This window comes from Spea bombifrons, chromosome 10 (genome assembly GCF_027358695.1).
Source record: "Spea bombifrons isolate aSpeBom1 chromosome 10, aSpeBom1.2.pri, whole genome shotgun sequence".
In the NCBI taxonomy this organism is placed as follows: Eukaryota; Metazoa; Chordata; class Amphibia; order Anura; family Pelobatidae; genus Spea; species Spea bombifrons.
In genome coordinates, this window is record NC_071096.1 from 24,917,112 (window position 1) to 24,936,320 (window position 19,209).

At 38.4% G+C, this 19,209-nt stretch overlaps 2 protein-coding genes across 2 annotated transcripts; both read right to left on the reverse strand.

Annotated features, from left to right (window-relative positions):
- Window positions 1-208: 208 nt before the first annotated feature.
- Window positions 209-5,277, reverse strand: LOC128467427 (chymotrypsinogen A-like). The gene is made up of 7 exons (XM_053449069.1): window positions 5,184-5,277; window positions 4,982-5,085; window positions 4,479-4,558; window positions 2,546-2,624; window positions 1,395-1,575; window positions 736-869; window positions 209-420 (listed from the first exon to the last, which is right to left on the reverse strand). The coding sequence occupies exons 1-7, from the start codon at window positions 5,233-5,235 to the stop codon at window positions 259-261; spliced, it is 792 nt and encodes a 263-aa protein (XP_053305044.1). The 5' UTR covers window positions 5,236-5,277; the 3' UTR covers window positions 209-258.
- Window positions 5,278-12,626: 7,349 nt separating this feature from the next.
- LOC128466978 (chymotrypsinogen A-like) lies at window positions 12,627-17,041 on the reverse strand. The gene is made up of 7 exons (XM_053448465.1): window positions 16,938-17,041; window positions 16,739-16,842; window positions 16,324-16,403; window positions 14,740-14,818; window positions 13,626-13,806; window positions 13,315-13,448; window positions 12,627-12,836 (listed from the first exon to the last, which is right to left on the reverse strand). Exons 1-7 carry the CDS (start codon window positions 16,987-16,989, stop codon window positions 12,675-12,677), a joined length of 792 nt encoding a protein of 263 aa, XP_053304440.1. The 5' UTR covers window positions 16,990-17,041; the 3' UTR covers window positions 12,627-12,674.
- Window positions 17,042-19,209: the final 2,168 nt, after the last annotated feature.

Sequence of the window (19,209 nt, forward strand, 5' to 3'; positions counted from 1 at the left end):
AGAGCATGAAAGCTAAACCTATGCCCCACTGGAAATATTGTTTCACCCTTTTTAAACAAGCACACTATTCCGCTCATTTGGTATTAGTTTGCATAATGGTTGGCATAATGCACAATATGTGTGAGTTGACCTGAAAACTTTGGTGAATAAACATTATGGCGCTAGGACATTTGGTCCATATTTGTTTGTTTTTCCTTAAAGAAAAAAATGTTTTAGGTATTTCCTTTATTTAGAATGTAAATATACATTACAATACATTTAATTAGCAGCAACAGTCTGGTCCAACCAGGCTCTAAGAGCAGTGACACGAGCGTATACTGCTGGGGTTGATGTAGAGCAGGAAGAGCTTCCCCAGGACACAATTCCAGCCAAGGTCCAAGCTCCATTCCTCTGGCACACAAGAGGTCCACCAGAGTCACCCTGAAAGTAAGAGGCAAGATATTACTCTCACTATATAGTTTAGATGTAAATGTATATATTTGTGTGTGTGTTGAGTACATATGAACAGAGTTTTGTCAGTGGTTCCTCACAGTAGATATAAATACTTCTGAAGGATAAAAATTTTTTCAAGGCATACAAATATTCTGAAGCTGAATTATAAACAGTTGTACACTCAACTAGTAATGTTAGATTTTGTGAAATTTGTAATGCCTACAACAATATTTTAGCGATATAGATAGATTTGTAATTAAGTGTAAACTGGCACAGTTGTAGAACATCTGTAGAACATCATACCATGCAGGAAGAGGCTCCAGAGGCTCCAGCACAGATCATGGTACTAAGGATCTTGCTTCCCCAGTATCTCTGGCAGTCAGTGTTGTTCAACAGAGGAATAGCCACTTGCTGCAGTTTGCTTGGGGTAAGGCGTGCTAATAATAGTGAAACATTTTTGAAAGAAAAAAAAAGTTTCACCTTTACAAATCAGAAATAAAACTCCAAACTTTATTAGTACACCAGTTCTGTCTGATGTCTTTCAAAATGTAGATCCCTTTGAATGCTGTCACATTCAGTCACTTGATGCCATATATTTCGGCTCCAGCTAGCAGGGGGACATCAGGCAGGGATTTGGTCCTGCCAATGCTTTAGGAGGCCATGAATTAGTACTACATCATTCAGCGTCAACCACCAAATTTTGGGATGTAGTACTGTGTTCAGAAGGGGTTAAGCATGCCATTATCATAGTTTAGCGTCCATCTCACAGAAATTCGAAGAATCTGGTTTTAAAAATAATTTTTGTGATCTTTCATTGGTAGTTATGTCTCGAATATTAAAGTGATAAAATTATAGGGAATAGTTAATAAAAATTGGTTGACAGTTTAAATTATATTCATATGTATTGGTCCAAGATTGTCCCTCAGCCTGTTGAAGTATGTATCTATATAAGCCTTTCTTACATGAAGCATCAATATATCCCCATCCAGTTGTGACACATCTCTCTCCGCCATTGAAAGCATCGGCGCTGGCAGCAACACACACAGGAGATACACGGGTGTTGAAAGTTGCAGCGCTGGAGAGTTTCAGCAGAGTGATGTCGTTGTTGATGGTGTAGGAGCTGTAGTTAGGATGTCTGAAAACCTAAGGCAAAATAAGGTGCAAATGATTTACATAGTTGGTAAGCTACATGACCATATTTAGCTATACAGACTGTTACCTATTTAGTAAGACTGTAAAATAAATAATAATAAAGTCCATATCAGTAGGGTTAATCAGCCACTGTTTCATTAAAACACTTACTCATAAAAGCTCTTCTTTCACATACATGACCCATGAATATCATCCACTCTACCACGTACACAAGTAGAACATTCAACAGCTTAAGTGAAATAGCTGTAAAGAATCCCATTCCCTGATTACGCTGTAGCCATTTGACCAATTTGACCAAATTCTTGACAATGTTAGGACATATTTTATGTGGCCCAACTGACCCATAAGACAAAATGGTCTTTTGGATCAACAGGGACATTTCTTCACCAGTACATGGGTGATCAGGTTCTCCAGGTGATGGCACCTTCTGGTCCAGAAGGAGAAGTAAAGCTAAGTGGCCCCATTGTCCCCTCACATACGCACTGGCACACATTGTTACACATACTCTCACATTTGCACAAACACGCATACTCACTAACACACGCTTATACCCTCATGCTAACACATGCATAGACAAAACAATTAAACATACATAATCAGTCTAACATAAACAGTCATACATTCATACATACATTAATACCCCCTATCCCACTCTCTCACTTGCTCGCTCCTTCCCTCCCTTAACCCCTTATCTCACCCACAGCTTTCTCTATATGCACCATTACAATCACTGCAAGATGAGTATAATGCCCAAAACCTTCACATAAATCATTATTTCCCAAACATTTTGCTTTATTGATAAACAATAAACCTAAGTTAGGAATGTAGTCCCAAGAGACAGAAGGGAAAAATAATATTTTTGTCAATTTAAACTTTTTTAAAATTTGAAACAAAGGAATTCTCGTTTGTTGTGCCCGCTGGTTTACGTTTGAAAAACTATCATGAATTATTTATTGCTTACCCTGGCAATAGTCTTAGTCTGAATGGGTTCTGCAGAGGAAGAGCGATCATATTCACCCAGAACAACACGGTGAGCAGTTCTACAAGGAAAAATTCAGTTGCAATAATTAAAGTAAATAATAAGTAAAACTACAACCAAATGGAAATTAGTAGTTAGAGGCTGCAGGGGTAGCACCTTCTCATTTAAGGCTAATTATCTCTCAGTGAGGGGTGTAGGCCCCAAATATACCCTCTAACTCCTCACCCCATGGTCGGTGGGATGGGAGGGTAAAATACAATAAACCTAATTGAGGCATAAATTACACTCACCCCAATGTCCAAGTCAGTTACATCAATTTGTTTTTTGGGTATTTTTATACATATTCCTTTATAGAATGTTGTTTTGGGACTGGTGCCTCACCTGGGATTGAAGATGAGGACCAAGGGTATTAATGATCATCACTCTATGTCATCAAAGTTAAGTATATAAAAATATTTTATTTCCACAGGCTGTACTCTTTGAATCCCAAGTTATTCATCCATTAATAGATTTCCCTGCTTGATCTGTTTATCTTTCTATTTCTTTGTTGAAGTGATGTTTATGTCTTACTCATCTGGTACTAAAGGCATAAACTCAACATTGCGCTATTCTGAGCATTTTTCCCAAAATATTTGGTAGCCCTGGGTACTGGATTTTGCTTGTGGTCGTGAGTAGATCTTTAACCAATTTAAGTGACACACAACAAAGTAAGTTTGGGGGTCTGTTTTATGGCAGGTATAAAAAATTACCTTAATAAGATTTTCCTTAAAAAATCCAATATGAAGACTCTCAACTATCATTATGTTGTACAGGATTATGTACACTGGTCTTATTAAATTTAAACATATGGTTTCATATTCATAATTACTGTATTACTGTATTCTCTACCATATTAAATTGTGATAAATCGTGTTTTAGCATATCAATAATGGATGTCTAATAATCAAAGTGGTTTATGTACCTGAATGTAGTAAAACCTCCTCAGTTCACTTTGGTTAAATCATTATCACCAGCACTTCTTGATATCGCGCCTACTTTTAAATCCCTATGTTCCTCTAATAAGTTACTCTTTCCGAATATCAGAAGACATTATTGAATTTCCAATTTACCTCTTTCATTTTTGGTAAACAAATACACTGATATAAGCCTCTTCTTGGCACATCAAACTCGGAATATCAAGCCATAGTTTGGTGTGCTCACGTCAGAGACATTTACAAGAAGCCATGTCCCTCATACTTCCTCTCATATAGCGCTCTCCGGATCAAAATTAGTTGACAATAATAATAACAGACCCAGTCCACTCTAGTGCCTCGCATACTGCTTTTGAAATGTATAATTCCATGCATATCGAGCTCTTAAATTATTTAGATTAGGGCCGTTTACATTTAAAATAGGTTATCAATTAGACTGGGATGGACGAAATACAGGGGCAAAAAGTGGTGGAAGTTGCAATATAACTCCTGTTGAGAGAGGAAAACGAACTTTTCTAAACCCAAAGAGTCAGAAACCCTTAGCTCAACCCAACACAGTACAAAGCAAACATTTGCATCAGACGCTGAAAAAGGAAATGCATATATTATAGATTCATGTAAATTCAATTATGCATTATAATACTATTAAATACATTTAAATATTGGTTAATGATCTGTTTAGCAGCTATTATTTTTTTTAAAATTCTTTCAATTCACATTGCCTGAAGATTAGTGGACATTTATCAATTCTTTATCTCATTAGTCTGCACAATGTCAGGTTTCAGCAGAAATGCATGAACTTGGGTAATAGTATCCGACAAAATGTCCATTATATTTTTATGTGGTAATGTACATTTTTGTTTAACTATTTATTAAAGATTTCCCTCTAAACAGTACTCCACACATAATTACTTGATTCAAACAAATAACCAAATATTACTCACGTCACACTGCAGTGAGCAGCAGTAACAACCCAGAGGGAATTGATCAGAGATCCACCACAGAAATGGAATCCAGAGGTTTCCTGTTATGGAATACATAGCTACATTATTCTAGGTATACAGCTATAGATATTTAAAGCAAATAACATTTTATTGGCCACTAAAATACTCCATTATTACCTTTCATAATTTACCTTGCATAAAATATTAGTAACAACATATTTTACATGGTGGTCAAATAGTTAAGTATGATTTTCAAAGGACTTTTTCAAAGTGCATAAACATGTGGCACAGTTGCTTGGCTGTCAATGGCTCTAACATCCTAAAATTCTCATATTATAGAATTACTTTATCTTAAATACTTCATCTTTAATAATATTAAATGGCACAATGCTCCAAATAGATTTTCAGATTCTATGAATGTTTTTTTCAATTCATGTGGATATTTCAAAGTATTTCCAAAGAGTCCACAAAATAATACAATTAAATATAACATTTTACTTTACCTGTAGAGACACTTGCCATGGCCAGGACCCAGAAACTGCATTCTCACCATTTACAATTCTGGCATATCCAGAAATAACTGGCTTGATGGCAGGGACACCGCAACCTGATGTGTAAAAATATGGACATTTGCATAAGAAACATTAAAGGTTCTAAACCCATTGACAATATACAGAGTCTTGATTATTTGCTTGATAAACTCACCATAGGTGCTCCCAATTAGGGCAATGCAGGACAGTAGCCAAAGGAGGGCCATAATGCTTCACTTCTAAGGTTTAGCTAATAGCCTGTGACTCCCATAGTTTTTATATACTCTGAAACTACTATTTAATCTGTATTTGCTTTCTCTTACAGCTCACTGTTTCTATAAATTACACCGGTATCATGGGACCTTGGGCTAAAATAAAATGTTTAGTATGTTGGATTTAAAGTAAGTATATGTGAGTTTAACAGGTGCTAATCTAGCTTTATCTTTGCATAGCTGAAATAGCAGATACAGTATACTTTGACAGACTTTATTACTGAAACAATGCAAGGTGATTTTTATTAAACAACAGTTACGTTTCCACCAGCACAACAACATGATGGATAGAAGACATCAAATAAAGGTACAAACTCCTGGACGTTTTTTGCAGATTTGTAATCCACCTGATAAATAGATTCTATTATGTACTTCTATTAAGTGCATTAAAACCTTTTAATCCGACCCCCATGTCCTATTTAGGACATCTTTAAAGCCGGCCAATTCAATTTACTCCCATCCAACCATATATTTAGGAAAACTAGACATGCCTGGGTATTTGACATGGTGACTCTTGCAATCCACTAATTCTACCAACAGCCTTTGTCAAGGTATTTTTTATATTTTACTTCAGGAATCGATTCACAGCTCCTGGTATATGTGTGTTCGCTGTTCATTGATCATCTAACCTCTTTTAAAGGAGGTGTCCGCCGCCACATTGTATACGGTGCATTTGGAATGTCTGGGGGGGGGGATCAGATGGGCATTAAAGCAAAACATTTTGAGCTTAGAAAGCGACCATTAGCAATAATTCCCAATGCCCCCTACATTTAGTGCTTTCTATGCTTATTTAATGCAATGTCATTGGTCGTTAACTAACCTTTTTTCTGACGTGTATGGCACATCATTGGTCATTAAGGGGTTAACCCCTTTAGTCCCCTATAGATGTACCAGAACGTCCAGAAAAGGCATCGCAAGACATGCTGCTACATCTTGTAGAAAATGATGACCAGTTGCCACTTGCTAAAGTCAAGGGTGGAGAACTTGTGCCGGAGCAAAAATGGGTCCCCCCAAATATGGCAGAACAATAATCCCCACCTTCATTTCGATTCATGTCATCAGATGTACCATTGATGCCAGTGAGGCAAAACACTTTTTTTCCAAATTATTTTTTTGTGCTCAGGCAGTTGACCAGGAGGGCAGAAGCCAGGCCAGACCTATATAATCCACCACTGTTTCCCCCATATAATGTCCTGGACCAGATAATTTGACCTTAAATCCTTAATTTTAGCAACAATTCCCAATGCCCCCTAAGGATCACCCCCAATTTGACCATTTACACAAATTAAACCCATTATTTTTTTTGTTTGTAGAAAATTCCCTAACATGTATACCCCAAATAAAAATGTCCCTGGTTTTGTTCAAGAGCAGACTGCACCTCAAGGATATATTGCTTCCTTCAGGGTCTATGAAGGAAAGGACAATCACCTTGATCTTCCTGGCTGCTCACAATCTGTAGGCACTAGGTGGAAGATAGTGTGTGACCTGCTTTCCCCCTTTTTGAATAAGAACTACCACCTCTGGATGAATAATATTTCTCCCATCCAGGCCAAACATAAGCTCCATAAAACAATGCAAACACTGTTACAAAAAAAGGTATTAGGAAGGACTCCAGGTACCACTATCCTTCCTGCTCCCTCTTTGCCAAGACTCTGCATTGAAGAGTGCTTCATGGCATACAAAGCCTATGCATGTAGGGTATATTTGTAATCAGAAGACGCAGCTGAGCAATTTAGGCTGGGTTTCTCTGACATAACACATAACCTGTGCAAAATATCCTAAGCAACAAGGACATGTTGGTGACAAAAAACATGAAAAATGTCCATATTCTCCTGGTAAAATACTCTGGTTGACTGCTTTCAAAAACATATACTTTTATGGGAACGTGTTGTCCTAGGGGAGTTCTAAGCTACTTCATAGATAGCATGCTTCATAGATAGCATAGGCCCAGCAAGACACCCTGATCCAATATACCCATGTAGGGTATTTTTGTAATCTGGAGATATGGCTGAACAGTTTAGACTGGATTTAGACTCTTCCATAAAGTATACTCTGTGCAACACAGAAGTATTGATGAAAAAGGTGGAAGAATGTATTGCTACAGTGGCAGTGATTGGTGGCGAAATGGTTGTATGAAAACTGTCCAAATGCTCCTGATGAGATATTCCAGGTTGTCTGCTTTACAGAAATGTTTACTTTAATGGAGGTATTTAGTATTAGGGAGTGCTTAACAAGCCCAAATGATACAAAGGGCCAATAAAGCAAGATGTGAATATTTCATGTTTGAAATCTGCAACATACATGCTCCAACTTGTGCCCTGTAATGTCCAGAAAGTAAAAAAAATCCCTACGCGTGTGTGGTATTTCTATAATCTACCTTTGTGGCAGAACAATTTAGGCTAGATATATTTAAAAAAAAGGACAGGACATTGACGGGCAACTTTGTCAGTGATTGGTGGCCAAGTGCTCCTATCGGGTCACTCTTATAACTATTTACACAGCGCTCAATGGATGCTGCAAGTGAATCCACACCTGTGATGATGGACAAGGTGGACGCACACCCCTTTAGCCATAGTACAACAAACCAACTTAAATTGCCTGCCTAATGATTAGGCCACGTCCCTCACAAAATCACACCCCTATATATACACATAATAATACAAAAAGCACAAAAGAACAAAAAACACAAATGGCCAGCATGGGCATAGAGCAGTAGCTGCTCTTTAATAGAAAAAAACCTACTGAGACGTCTGCTCTGTAACTATACCTGTTTGCAAAATGGGTTGACGCTCAACTACAAAGCAGGCAGAAAATGGATACAAAAAACATTATGTAGGGGTCAGGATGCTAATCACAGCAGTAATGCTTACACTCATGAAATCTATTCTCAATTCAAACTCATGTAATTGACCAAGCTTAAAAACAAGGATAAAAGGAAACAAAACTACAAAATAATGCACAACAAAAGGAATCAAACATATCAAAGGTACTACCCACTCACCTGCTGGTGGGGACTCTTTAAAAGCAGAAAAGGAGAACCACCATTGCCATTTTAACTTCTCATTATGGTCATATGGGCTGATAGTATTGAAAATGTACATCCAGCATACCACTTGTTGTAACAATAATCTACTACTATTGCCCCCTCTACTCAGTGGAGCGACATGCTACAAAAATGTAATAACACAATTGGGAAGCGCTGTGACCCTGTTTGTGTTATCATACACAGTCCTTTAAGGCATTTACAGTTTTTCCCACGTAACATTTCGGCACAGACATTTCAACAAATAAACTATGTATTCAGTCTGGCATGTAAAAAACACCTAAACGTGATTTGTTGAACTGTTCCTGGATGGATACAAAATTCACGTTTTAATTATGCCATTACAACGATTACAGCTCAGGCAAGGGTAAGTCCCCACTACCGGAGTTGACAAAAATCTTTTAAAACAATGTGATTTTCTCTAGCCTTTTACCAATAAGTCCCTCAAGTTGGGTGCAAGTTTAAATAACTGACCCACTTCCCTGTCTGACTGCAATACACTCTAACGTTGGAGAATTTTGTTTGACGTCACAGAGTAAGTGCTCACAAAACAGATTCTCTTCTTGGTGGTTGAGGATGTATCTATTAATAAGACAGATCCCTCCACAGTCAGTGCTTTCAGTTTAGCATTTTGCAGAATATCCTCATTAAAATCTTTATCTCCAAAGCGTTGCAACACACTTTCCATCCAGTCTGCTACCAATGCTTGATCACTCACAATTGACTGTATGGTATAGAGTGTTTCTGTTTGATGGCATGAAAACTGTGTGCATGTAACAAGCTGTTTGAATCCATTGGTTCCATATAGAGTCACTGTGACATCCAGGAAGTTAACCCTTCTGACAGTGGACCTTGCAACCATGAAGAGGTTAGCATTCGCCGGGGCCATATTAGCCCCATAGCAGTTCCTTGACATTGTTCAAAATAAATATTCTCATACCTGAAGTAATTCTTTGTCGATACAATCTCGAGCAAACTTAATAAAAATATTTTCAAGTCATCTTAAAAATCACCTGTATCTAAGGTTTGTTGAATTACCTCCAGGTTTTCCATATGCGTTATAGCAGCGTGTCCTCATCTATATTAACTTGCTGAATTTTATTGAGGAAGTCCTTAGTATCTCATAAATAGGAAGGAATGGTAACCACAAAGAGCTGTAGAATGGAATCAATAAAGGTAGCTAAGGGAAGGGTTGAAATATAGAATCGTTACTTGCCACATTTGGGCACCCCAGTGGATTTTGAGCATCTTTAGGTACCTTGGGTAAGGTATACAGTACAGGAATGACTGGGTTTTTTATTAATGAGATAATTTCTCAGAGAATCACTGATTCCCCCCGCCTCCACTCTCTCAACAACCATCGGAATTATTTTGGACACATGCATGGTAGGGTCTGCTTTGCAAAAGCTAATGAAAATAACTATAACTGCTAAATATATTCTAATATTTGTTTAGAAAAACACAATGTTTTTACTTTTTTGTAACATATTGCTATTTCAAAACTATTTTTTTCTGATATGGTCATACTGCCCCCATGTACTATTTGGGACATCTTTGAAGCCAGCCACTTCAATTTACCCAAATCAAACCATATATTTTCAAAACTAGACACCCCAAGGTATTTCAAATGCTAGTAGTTTAACTCTTTCCATGCACTAATTCACTAATTCTACTACCAGCGTTTGTCAATCAATGGGGTAATACATTTTTGGGGCGTTCATCCTCATTTTACTTCAGGTATGAATTTACAGCTCCTGGTATATGCCACTGTTAAATACCACCCATGCATGGGTTTGTCGGGTTATTTGGGAGATAAAAGGCCACCTTTGAAGGTGAGGCCCCTGGGAATCAGCGTAGCTAAATGGACACAGAGCATGTATGTGTGTGGGTGAGTGCATGCTTGGGGCATGTGCGTGTTTTGATTGGTGTATGTTAATTGAGGGGCGGGAGACCCTAGGGGATAAAAGGTGCCCTCTGGGTGACCCTGGTCACTGTCACTGCTTGAGCTTTGGTGTATCCTGACGGCCTGGTGTATGGGTGTGGAGGCTATCCTCGCTGCTCTCAGGGCTGGTGCGGACAAGGACGCTGGCAGGGCGCTTTGTGAGCAGTTTGCTCACTTACTACCTCAGGCTGCAGTGCCTGCCGGGTCTGGTGGGGCCGCGGAGGCATCGTCTCGTGGGCGCGCTTTGGGTCGCCGGATCCTGGGCCGCGTGCGCCCCGTGAGGCGTCTCCTCGGGGTGGGCGGCCGTCTTCGCCGCCGTCGTCTCCAAGATGGCGGCGGCGTACGTCCTCGCAGAGGTCTCGTGAGGCTTCCTCGCGGCTCGCGAGACCTGCCGCTTCCCTGCAGATGCCGGCATCGGAGGCTACAGGACTGGGGCCAGGCGGAAGAACCTCCGGGAAGCTGCGCTGGAGCGCGTGAAGTGGCGGGCAGCGTTTCCACTGCCCGCCCGAAGAGGACATCAGGAGCGGTGAATTAAATTAAATTTAATCGTTGGATTTCCAAGTTTGTGGCTAGCGTTAATGGCGTGACGGTTAGGCATAGGGTGTTTGAGAGGGGCGCGGCTAATTTATTTCGGAGCGATGGTGTTCATTTAAATGACATCGGTTTGGACATTTTAAATTTGGCTCTGCAGGAGGTTATGGCGTGTGCTGGTGGGGGCCCCCGCTGATTTAAGGGGTTTGTGGCGGTTTGTGTGTCCTTGCCGGTCTGGTTTTGGTAAGTGATGGAGTTTGGATGCTGGTGTAATGGAAGGCTCAATCCTCCCCTAACCTGTGGTGTTTTATTGGACGTGCCCACCGAGCTTATGGACGGCTGGTGGTTAGCATTGGTGGTGGGACAGCGAAAGGTAGCTGTCAATTTTGTTTGGACGATAGGGGAGGTGAGGTACCTGTGGTCTGGATTGTGCAGTATGAGAGGCCGGCAAGGACGGGGTTAATTCTGTTCCTGTGTTGGTTATGTTGAATGTATTATGGTTTATGTATTATGTATATTTGTATTTATTATTTATTGGTGTTTTTATTGTGTATTCATGTTTATTGGTTTTATGGTGTTTTTAGGCCAACATAGTGTTTGTGGTTTTTGTAATAAAATGTGCTGTGGCCTGCTTTATCCAATTTCAGTCTCCGTGTCGTTACTTGGTGGGTTTAAGTAGTAACTGGTTTGCGGTGCACGGTACACACTACCTACATACATGTATTCTTGGGGGAATTTTGACATCTGGTCAGTCTGTGCCCATGTGCAATTTTTGGGATATTTTTGAACACTGATTTTCCCCATCAAATCATATTTTTTTTTAAACTAGACACCCCATGGGCATTTAAAATGCCAGTATTTTAACTCTTTTCATGTGAGAATTTGTTTTAAGATATAGTGCTTATTTTACTTGCTCATAAAACTTTTTTTATGCATGTATATATACTGTATATATTTTTGGACTTTTTTTTAATAAATTGTGTTGGAACTGTATGTTGCCCTGACAATGACATCAGTGGGGAATTATTGTTACATGCTACAATTTTTTCCCTTTGTTTACTGATCACATTGTGATTATTAAGCTGGTCTCCATTGACTTGTGTGGTTGAATGCAGTACCGGTCAAGAGTTTTTAGGAGGGGCCCTCTGTGAATCTGTTAGCTTTTTAGTTGGCACCGCCATCTTGTGAGTGTCACTCACTCATGGCGCTTTCAGTTGCTCTGCGGAGCAATCACAAAGCGATTTGGGGGGGGGGTTGTTGCTGAATGCCTCAATATTGAGACATTTCAGCAACTCTGATTACGCTTAGGAACGTTAGACCTGATACCTTACCTTCTGCTTCCTCGCTCACATGCTTCGCCAATGCAGATTTTCAGAGACTTAGGTATGTCTCTAAGTGTTCTACATTTTCTATATGGATTTAAAAGCTATTTTACACTATTTTGAGTTTTTTCTCCTCTAATATTAAAGCTTTGAACATAGATCATTTCGTTTTGGGTCAGTGTTTTGTTAATTATAATTGAAAAGGTCTGCCATCATCTCACATATTTGGAACACATCACTTTATTGCAATTTTGTTTATGATGATGATGATTTTAAGAAGACACTATGGAGGGTGTGAAGGATGAGGCTATGCTCCGCCAGAGATAATTTTTCACCCTTCTTATTAATCAAGCACACTATTCTACTCGTTGGTATTAGTTTGTAGGATAAACTTAATTAGCATAATGCACAATATGTTTGGTGGAAAAAAATGATGGCGCAAGGACATTTGACCCATACTATGTTGTGAATTAGATTATTTTTTCCTTGAAAGAAAATCTAATACATGTTTCATGTATTCCTTTTATTTACAATGCAAAGATACATTACAATACATTTAATTAGCAGCAACAGTCTGGTCCAACCAGGCTCTAAGAGCAGTGACACGAGCATATACTGCTGGGGTTGATGTAGAGCAGGAAGAGCTTCCCCAGGACACAATTCCAGCCAAAGTCCAGGCTCCATTCCTCTGGCACACAAGGGGTCCACCAGAGTCACCCTAAAAATAAGTGGCAAGGATATTACTCTCACTATATAGTTTAGATGTGTATGTATATATTTGTGTGTGTGTTGAGTACATATGAACAGAGATTTGTCAGTGGTTCCTCACAGTAGATATAAATACTTCTGAAGAATTAAAATAATTTTCTAGGCATACAAATATTCTGAAGTTTAACAGAAAATGCATTTGTAATTATGTGTAAACTGGAATAAAAAGCTATCAAATTATATAATCAAAAATAAAATTATATACAGTTGTACACCAGTTAGATTTTGTGAAATTTGTAATGCCTACAACAATACTTTAGCAATATAGATAGATTTATGATTAAACTGGCACAATAAAACTACTAAAATGTATCATAAATTAATTCACTTGTATGTATTTGTACTCTCAACGAATGGTGTTACATTTTGTGAAATGTGTCATATGTACAATAATACTTTAGCGATATAGAGAAGTTTGTAGAACATACCATGCAGGAAGTGGCTCCAGAGGCTCCAGCACAGATCATGGTACTAAGGATCTTGCTTCCCCAGTATCTCTGGCAGTCAGTGTTGTTCAACAGAGGAAGAGCCACTTGCTGCAGTTTGCTTGGGGTAAGGCGGGCTAATAAGAGCAAGAAAGTGAAATTCAGAATAGGGAGAAAAGGGATGTGGGATCAAAACAAAATATTAAGGTAGTAACATGACAGGGAATATTTAATTTAGCATATTTAAACTGCCAGTTTATTTCAAGATTGTCCCTCAGCCTGTTGAAATATGTATCTATATAAGCCTTTCTTACATGAAGCATCAATATATCCCCATCCAGTTGTGACACATCTCTCTCCGCCATTGAAAGCATCGGCGCTGGCAGCAACACACACAGGAGATACACGGGTGTTGAAAGTTGCAGCGCTGGAGAGTTTCAGCAGAGTGATGTCGTTGTTGATGGTGTAGGAGCTGTAGTTAGGATGTCTGAAAACCTAAGGCAAAATAAGGTGCAAATTACTTACATAATTGGTAAACTACATGGCCATATTTAGCTATACAGAATGTTACCTATTTAGTAAGACTGTAAAATAAATAATAATAAAGTCCATATCAGTAGGGTTAATCAGCCACTGTTTCATTAAAACACTCATAAAAGCTCTTCTTTCACATACATGACCCATGAATATCATCCACTCTACCACATACACAAGTAGTACATTCAACAGCTTAAGTGAAATCACTGTAAATATTCCCATTCCCTTATTACGCTGTAGCCATTTGACCAAACGTCTATTACATTCTTGACGATGTTAGGACATATTTTAAGTGGCAAAGACAAAATGGTATTTTGGACCAACAGGGACATTTCTTCACCGGTTGTCCAGGAAATGGCACCTTCTGGTTCAGAAGGAGAAGTAAAGCTAAGTAGCTCAATTGTCCCCTGACATTTGCACTGGCACACATTGTTACACATACTCTCACATTTGCACAAACATGCATACTCACTAACACACGCTTATACCCTCATACCCTCAACACATGCATAGACAAAACAATTAAACATACATTCTCGGTCTAACATACATAGTCATACATTCATACATACATAAATACCCCCTATCCCACTCTCTCACTTGCTCGCTCCTTCCCTCCCTTAACCCCTTATCTCACCCACAGCTTTCTCTATATGCACCATTACAATCACTGCAAGATGAGTATAATGCCCAAAACCTTCACATAAATCATTATTTCCCAAACATTTTGCTCTATTGATAAAAAATAAGTTGGTAATAGGAATGTAGACTTAAGAGACAGAAGAGAAAAATAATATTTAAACTGTTTTAAAATTTGAAACAAAGGAATTCTCGTTTGTTGTGCCCACTGATTTACGTTTGATAAACTATCATGAATTATTTATTGCTTACCCTGGCAATAGTCTTAGTCTGAATGGGTTCTGCAGAGGAAGAGCGATCATATTCACCCAGAACAACACGGTGAGCAGTTCTACAAGGAAAAATTTAGTTGCAATAATTAAAGTAATTAATAGGTAAAACTACAACCAAATGGAAATTAGTAGTTAGAGGCTGCAGGGGTAGCACCTTCTCATTTAAGGCTAATTATCTCTCTAATTATTAGGACCCAAATATAGCCTCTGACTCGTCACCCATGGGAGGGTAAAATACAATAAACCTAATTGAGGCACGAACTACACTCACCCCAATGTCCAAGTTAGTTACATCAATTTGTTTTTGGGTATTTTTATGCATCTTCCTTTATAAAATGTTGTTTTGGGACTGGTGCCTCACCTGGGATTGAAGATGAGGACCAAGGGTATTGATCATCCTCACTCAATGTCATCAAAGTTAAGTATATAAAATATTTTATTTAAACTCAACATTGCGCTATTCTGAGCATTTGTCCCAAAATATTTGGTAGCCCTGGGTACTGGATTTTGCTTGTGGTCGTGAGTAGATTTTTAACCAATTTAAGTGACACACAACAAAGTAAGTTTGGGGGTCTGTTTTATGGCAGGTATAAAAAATTACCTTAATAAGATTTTCCTTAAAAAATCCAATATGAAGACTCTCAACTATCATTATGTTGTACAGGATTATGTACACTGGTCTTATTAATTTTAAACATATGGTTTCATATTCATAATTACTGTATTACTGTATTCTCTACCATACTAAATTGTAATAAATCGTGTTTTAGCATATCAATAATGGATGTCTAATAATCAAAGTGGTTTATGTACCTGAATGTACTAAAACCTCCTCAGTTCACTTTGGTTAAAACAAAAACATTATCACCAGGGCTTCTTGATATCGCCCCTATTTTTAAATGCCCGTGTTCCTCTAATAAGTTACTCTTTCCGAATCTCAGAAGACATTATTGAATTTCCAATTTACCTCCTTCTATTAAACCCCAATGTTGCATGCATATACTCTTCTGAGGTCATATATCATACTTCCTTTAACATAGTATTCTCCTGATCAAAATTAGCTGACAATAATAATAACAGACCCAGTCCACTCTAGTGCTTCACATACTGCTTTTGCAATGTATAATTCCATGCATATCGATCTCTTAAACTATTTAAATTAGGGCTTTTTAATTTAAAATAGGTTACCAATTAGACTGGGATGGATGAAAGACAGGGGAAAAAAGTGCAATTTGAATCCTGTTGAGAGAGGAAACCAAACTTTTCTAAACCCAGAGTCAGAAACCCTTAGCGCAACCCAACACAGTACAAAGCAAACATTTGCATCAGTTTTTAAAGATGCTTAAAAAGGAAATGTATATATTATAGATTCATGTAAATTACGGTAAATTATGTATTATAATACTATTAAATATATTTAAATTTTTCTTAATGGTCTGTTTAGCAGCTACTATTTTTCATAAATTCCTTCAATTCACATTTTAACTATTTATTAAAGATTTCCCTCTAAACAGTACTCCACACATAATTACTTGATTCAAACAAATAACCAAATATTACTCACGTCACACTGCAGTGAGCAGCAGTAACAACCCAGAGGGAATTGATCAGAGATCCACCACAGAAATGGAATCCAGAGGTTTCCTAGTATGGAATACATAGCTACATTATTGCACGTATACATGTATAGAAATTTAAAGAAAATGAAATTTTATTGGCCACTGAATTTAATATAAAAAAAGTCTTCATGTCAACGTTTGTGGAGGTTATGTGGAAGTCATTATACACTATGATTCATTTTCATTAGTTATGTTAAATAAACATATTCCATTTTTAATATAAACCGTTCAAAATATATTTTCAGGATCTGTAAATGGGATTTTTTTCTAATTGATGTGGATGGTATTTTTCAAGTCAAAAGTATTTCCTAATACCTAATACTACAAAGTAATACAACTAAATATAACATTTTACTTTACCTGTAGAGACACTTGCCACGGCCAGGACCCAGAAACTGCATTCTCACCATTTACAATTCTGGCATATCCAGAAATAACTGGCTTGATGGCAGGGACACCACAACCTGATGTGTAAAAATGAAGACATTTGTATAAAACTTTTAATATTGTAAACCAATTAATACAAAATACAGAGTTAGTATGTGCTTGTTATACTCACCGTAGGTGCTTCCAATTAGGGCAATGCAGGACAGTAGCCAAAGAAGGGCCATATTGCTTCACTTCTAAGTTAAGCTAATAGCCATTGCCTGCCATAGCACTTATATATATACTCCAAACTTATTGTTAAATCAGTATTAGCTTTCTTTTTAAAAAAACACTGTTTCCATGAATTACACTGGTATCAGAGGACCTTGGACTAAAATAAAATGTTTAGTATATTAGATTTAAAGTACCGGTAACTATGTGTGAGCTTAGCAGGTGCTAATCTAGTTTTATATTGGCTGAAATAATGCAAGGTGATATTTATGAAACAGCAGGTACATTGCCAACAGCAACATAGATAAACACTAAACTAGTTATCTGCGGCACTTGTTTGTATGACCCAATACATATATAAGCCATTCTTACAGATGTATAGATCAATTGCTTAGCATACAAAAAAAAGCCATACACAAAATAGATATCCTGGCACAGTAACTGAAGTGAAGAAATCTGAGGAAATAAAAAATAGTGTAAAAATAACTGTAGTGTGCAGTAATATTTGATTGACAATACAGATCTGCAGAATACTATCTGCTCATGATAGAATTAACATCTAAAAATGCAGATAATTGCCAGAAAGAACTAAAGCCATAATATTTCAAAAAACAGTGGAAAGCCCAGGACCTTTGCTGCCTGAGGCAAGGATGAAATTCTGTCCCCTTTCACAACCGTCAGAACCATACCCACATCCATTGCTATATCATTATTATTAATAAATTCACTCTCTCATGCTCTTACACTCACTCACGCTCTCTCACACTCTCATTCACTTTATCAACATCTCTCTTACCTTTACCAACATATCTACCTGCTTAGTCTACTGCTTTCGTGTCCTTGTCTCTTCCCCGCAGTTCTACTTCTTCTCTTGCCTCTTCTTTTTCTTCTGTCATCTTTTGTCCATTTCTCCCTGTGTTTTCTTTGGCACCCCCCTTGCCCCCCAATAACTCATATACCAGGGGTGTCCAAGTTTTTTCTGCAGTGGGCCACTTCATCAGAATTGTATATGTGCGAGGGCCGCACTCATTTTTCACTGTGACAAAAAATATGGCCTTTAATAAAATATGCAGATTAAAATAAAGTAAAATGACACAAAACCTTTACTCTTCCTCTCACTGATTTCTGGGCCTAGAATGTTTTGCGACTACAAATTCAGGATTCCCTAGATTTATTCTAGGGATGAACTAAAATGAAAATTCTGGACCAAAACATTCAGGGTTCACTTTGCCAAAACCGAAAATGACCCCCACCTTTAAAAATAATAATAAAAACTCACATTTTTAATAAAAGTAGGTAACACACAACTGGACAAAATTAGCAATATGACTTGGCAACCAGTAAATGCTGGCAACCCAGGCAACCAGTAAATGCTGGTACCTAGGCATGATGGGACTGTGCTCGCTGTGATTGCTGTTAGCAATCTCACTCCTATCATGCCAAGTCAGCCAGTACATGCTGGTACAGGGTGGCTGTAAGTGCAGACCCCATACTGCTGGCAGCATCACTACACAAGGGGGGCAGCTGGCCAGGTTTCAGCATGTATTGGCTGACTTGGCATGATAGGAGTGTGATTGCTAACAGCAATCACAGTCCCATCATGCCTAGGTTCCAGCACTTACACATCCATGCTATCACACACACACACACTCATTTATTCATATAATCATTCATTCACAGATTCATTCCCTCAATCACACACACTCTTTCAAACACCCTCCCCACCCCCTTACCTGCACTGCAGCTCCTCGATGCCGCTCACAGACTTCAGCAGGGGGCGCGCCCTCCCTCTGCCTTCTCTGCTAAAGCACAGAGGAAGTAGGATGTCACGTGAACTCCGCTTCCTCTGTGCAGTCCAGAAGACCCTCCCACAAGTAAGTAGCAGGGCTTGAGGTGCGGCTCGCGTAAGATCGGTTGCCCTGGCTGCCAATGTTGGACGCCCCTGTCATATACACTGGCACACATTTTGAACACGCTATCACTTATTCACAGACCTACACACTCACACCAACACACATGCACATACACTTACACAGACACACATACAACATGTATTGGGGCAGAGAGTGGTCACAAGCCATCGTGAAATATCTTACCTCTCGCAAGATGGTGCCACCCATAAAAAGAAAACAAGTTACCAAGAGGGTCTCTTTGCGCTACTGTTATACACTATTATATTTATTGCTGAACACATATTATTGTGTTTGGCAGTGACACATATCAGAATCTGTAAG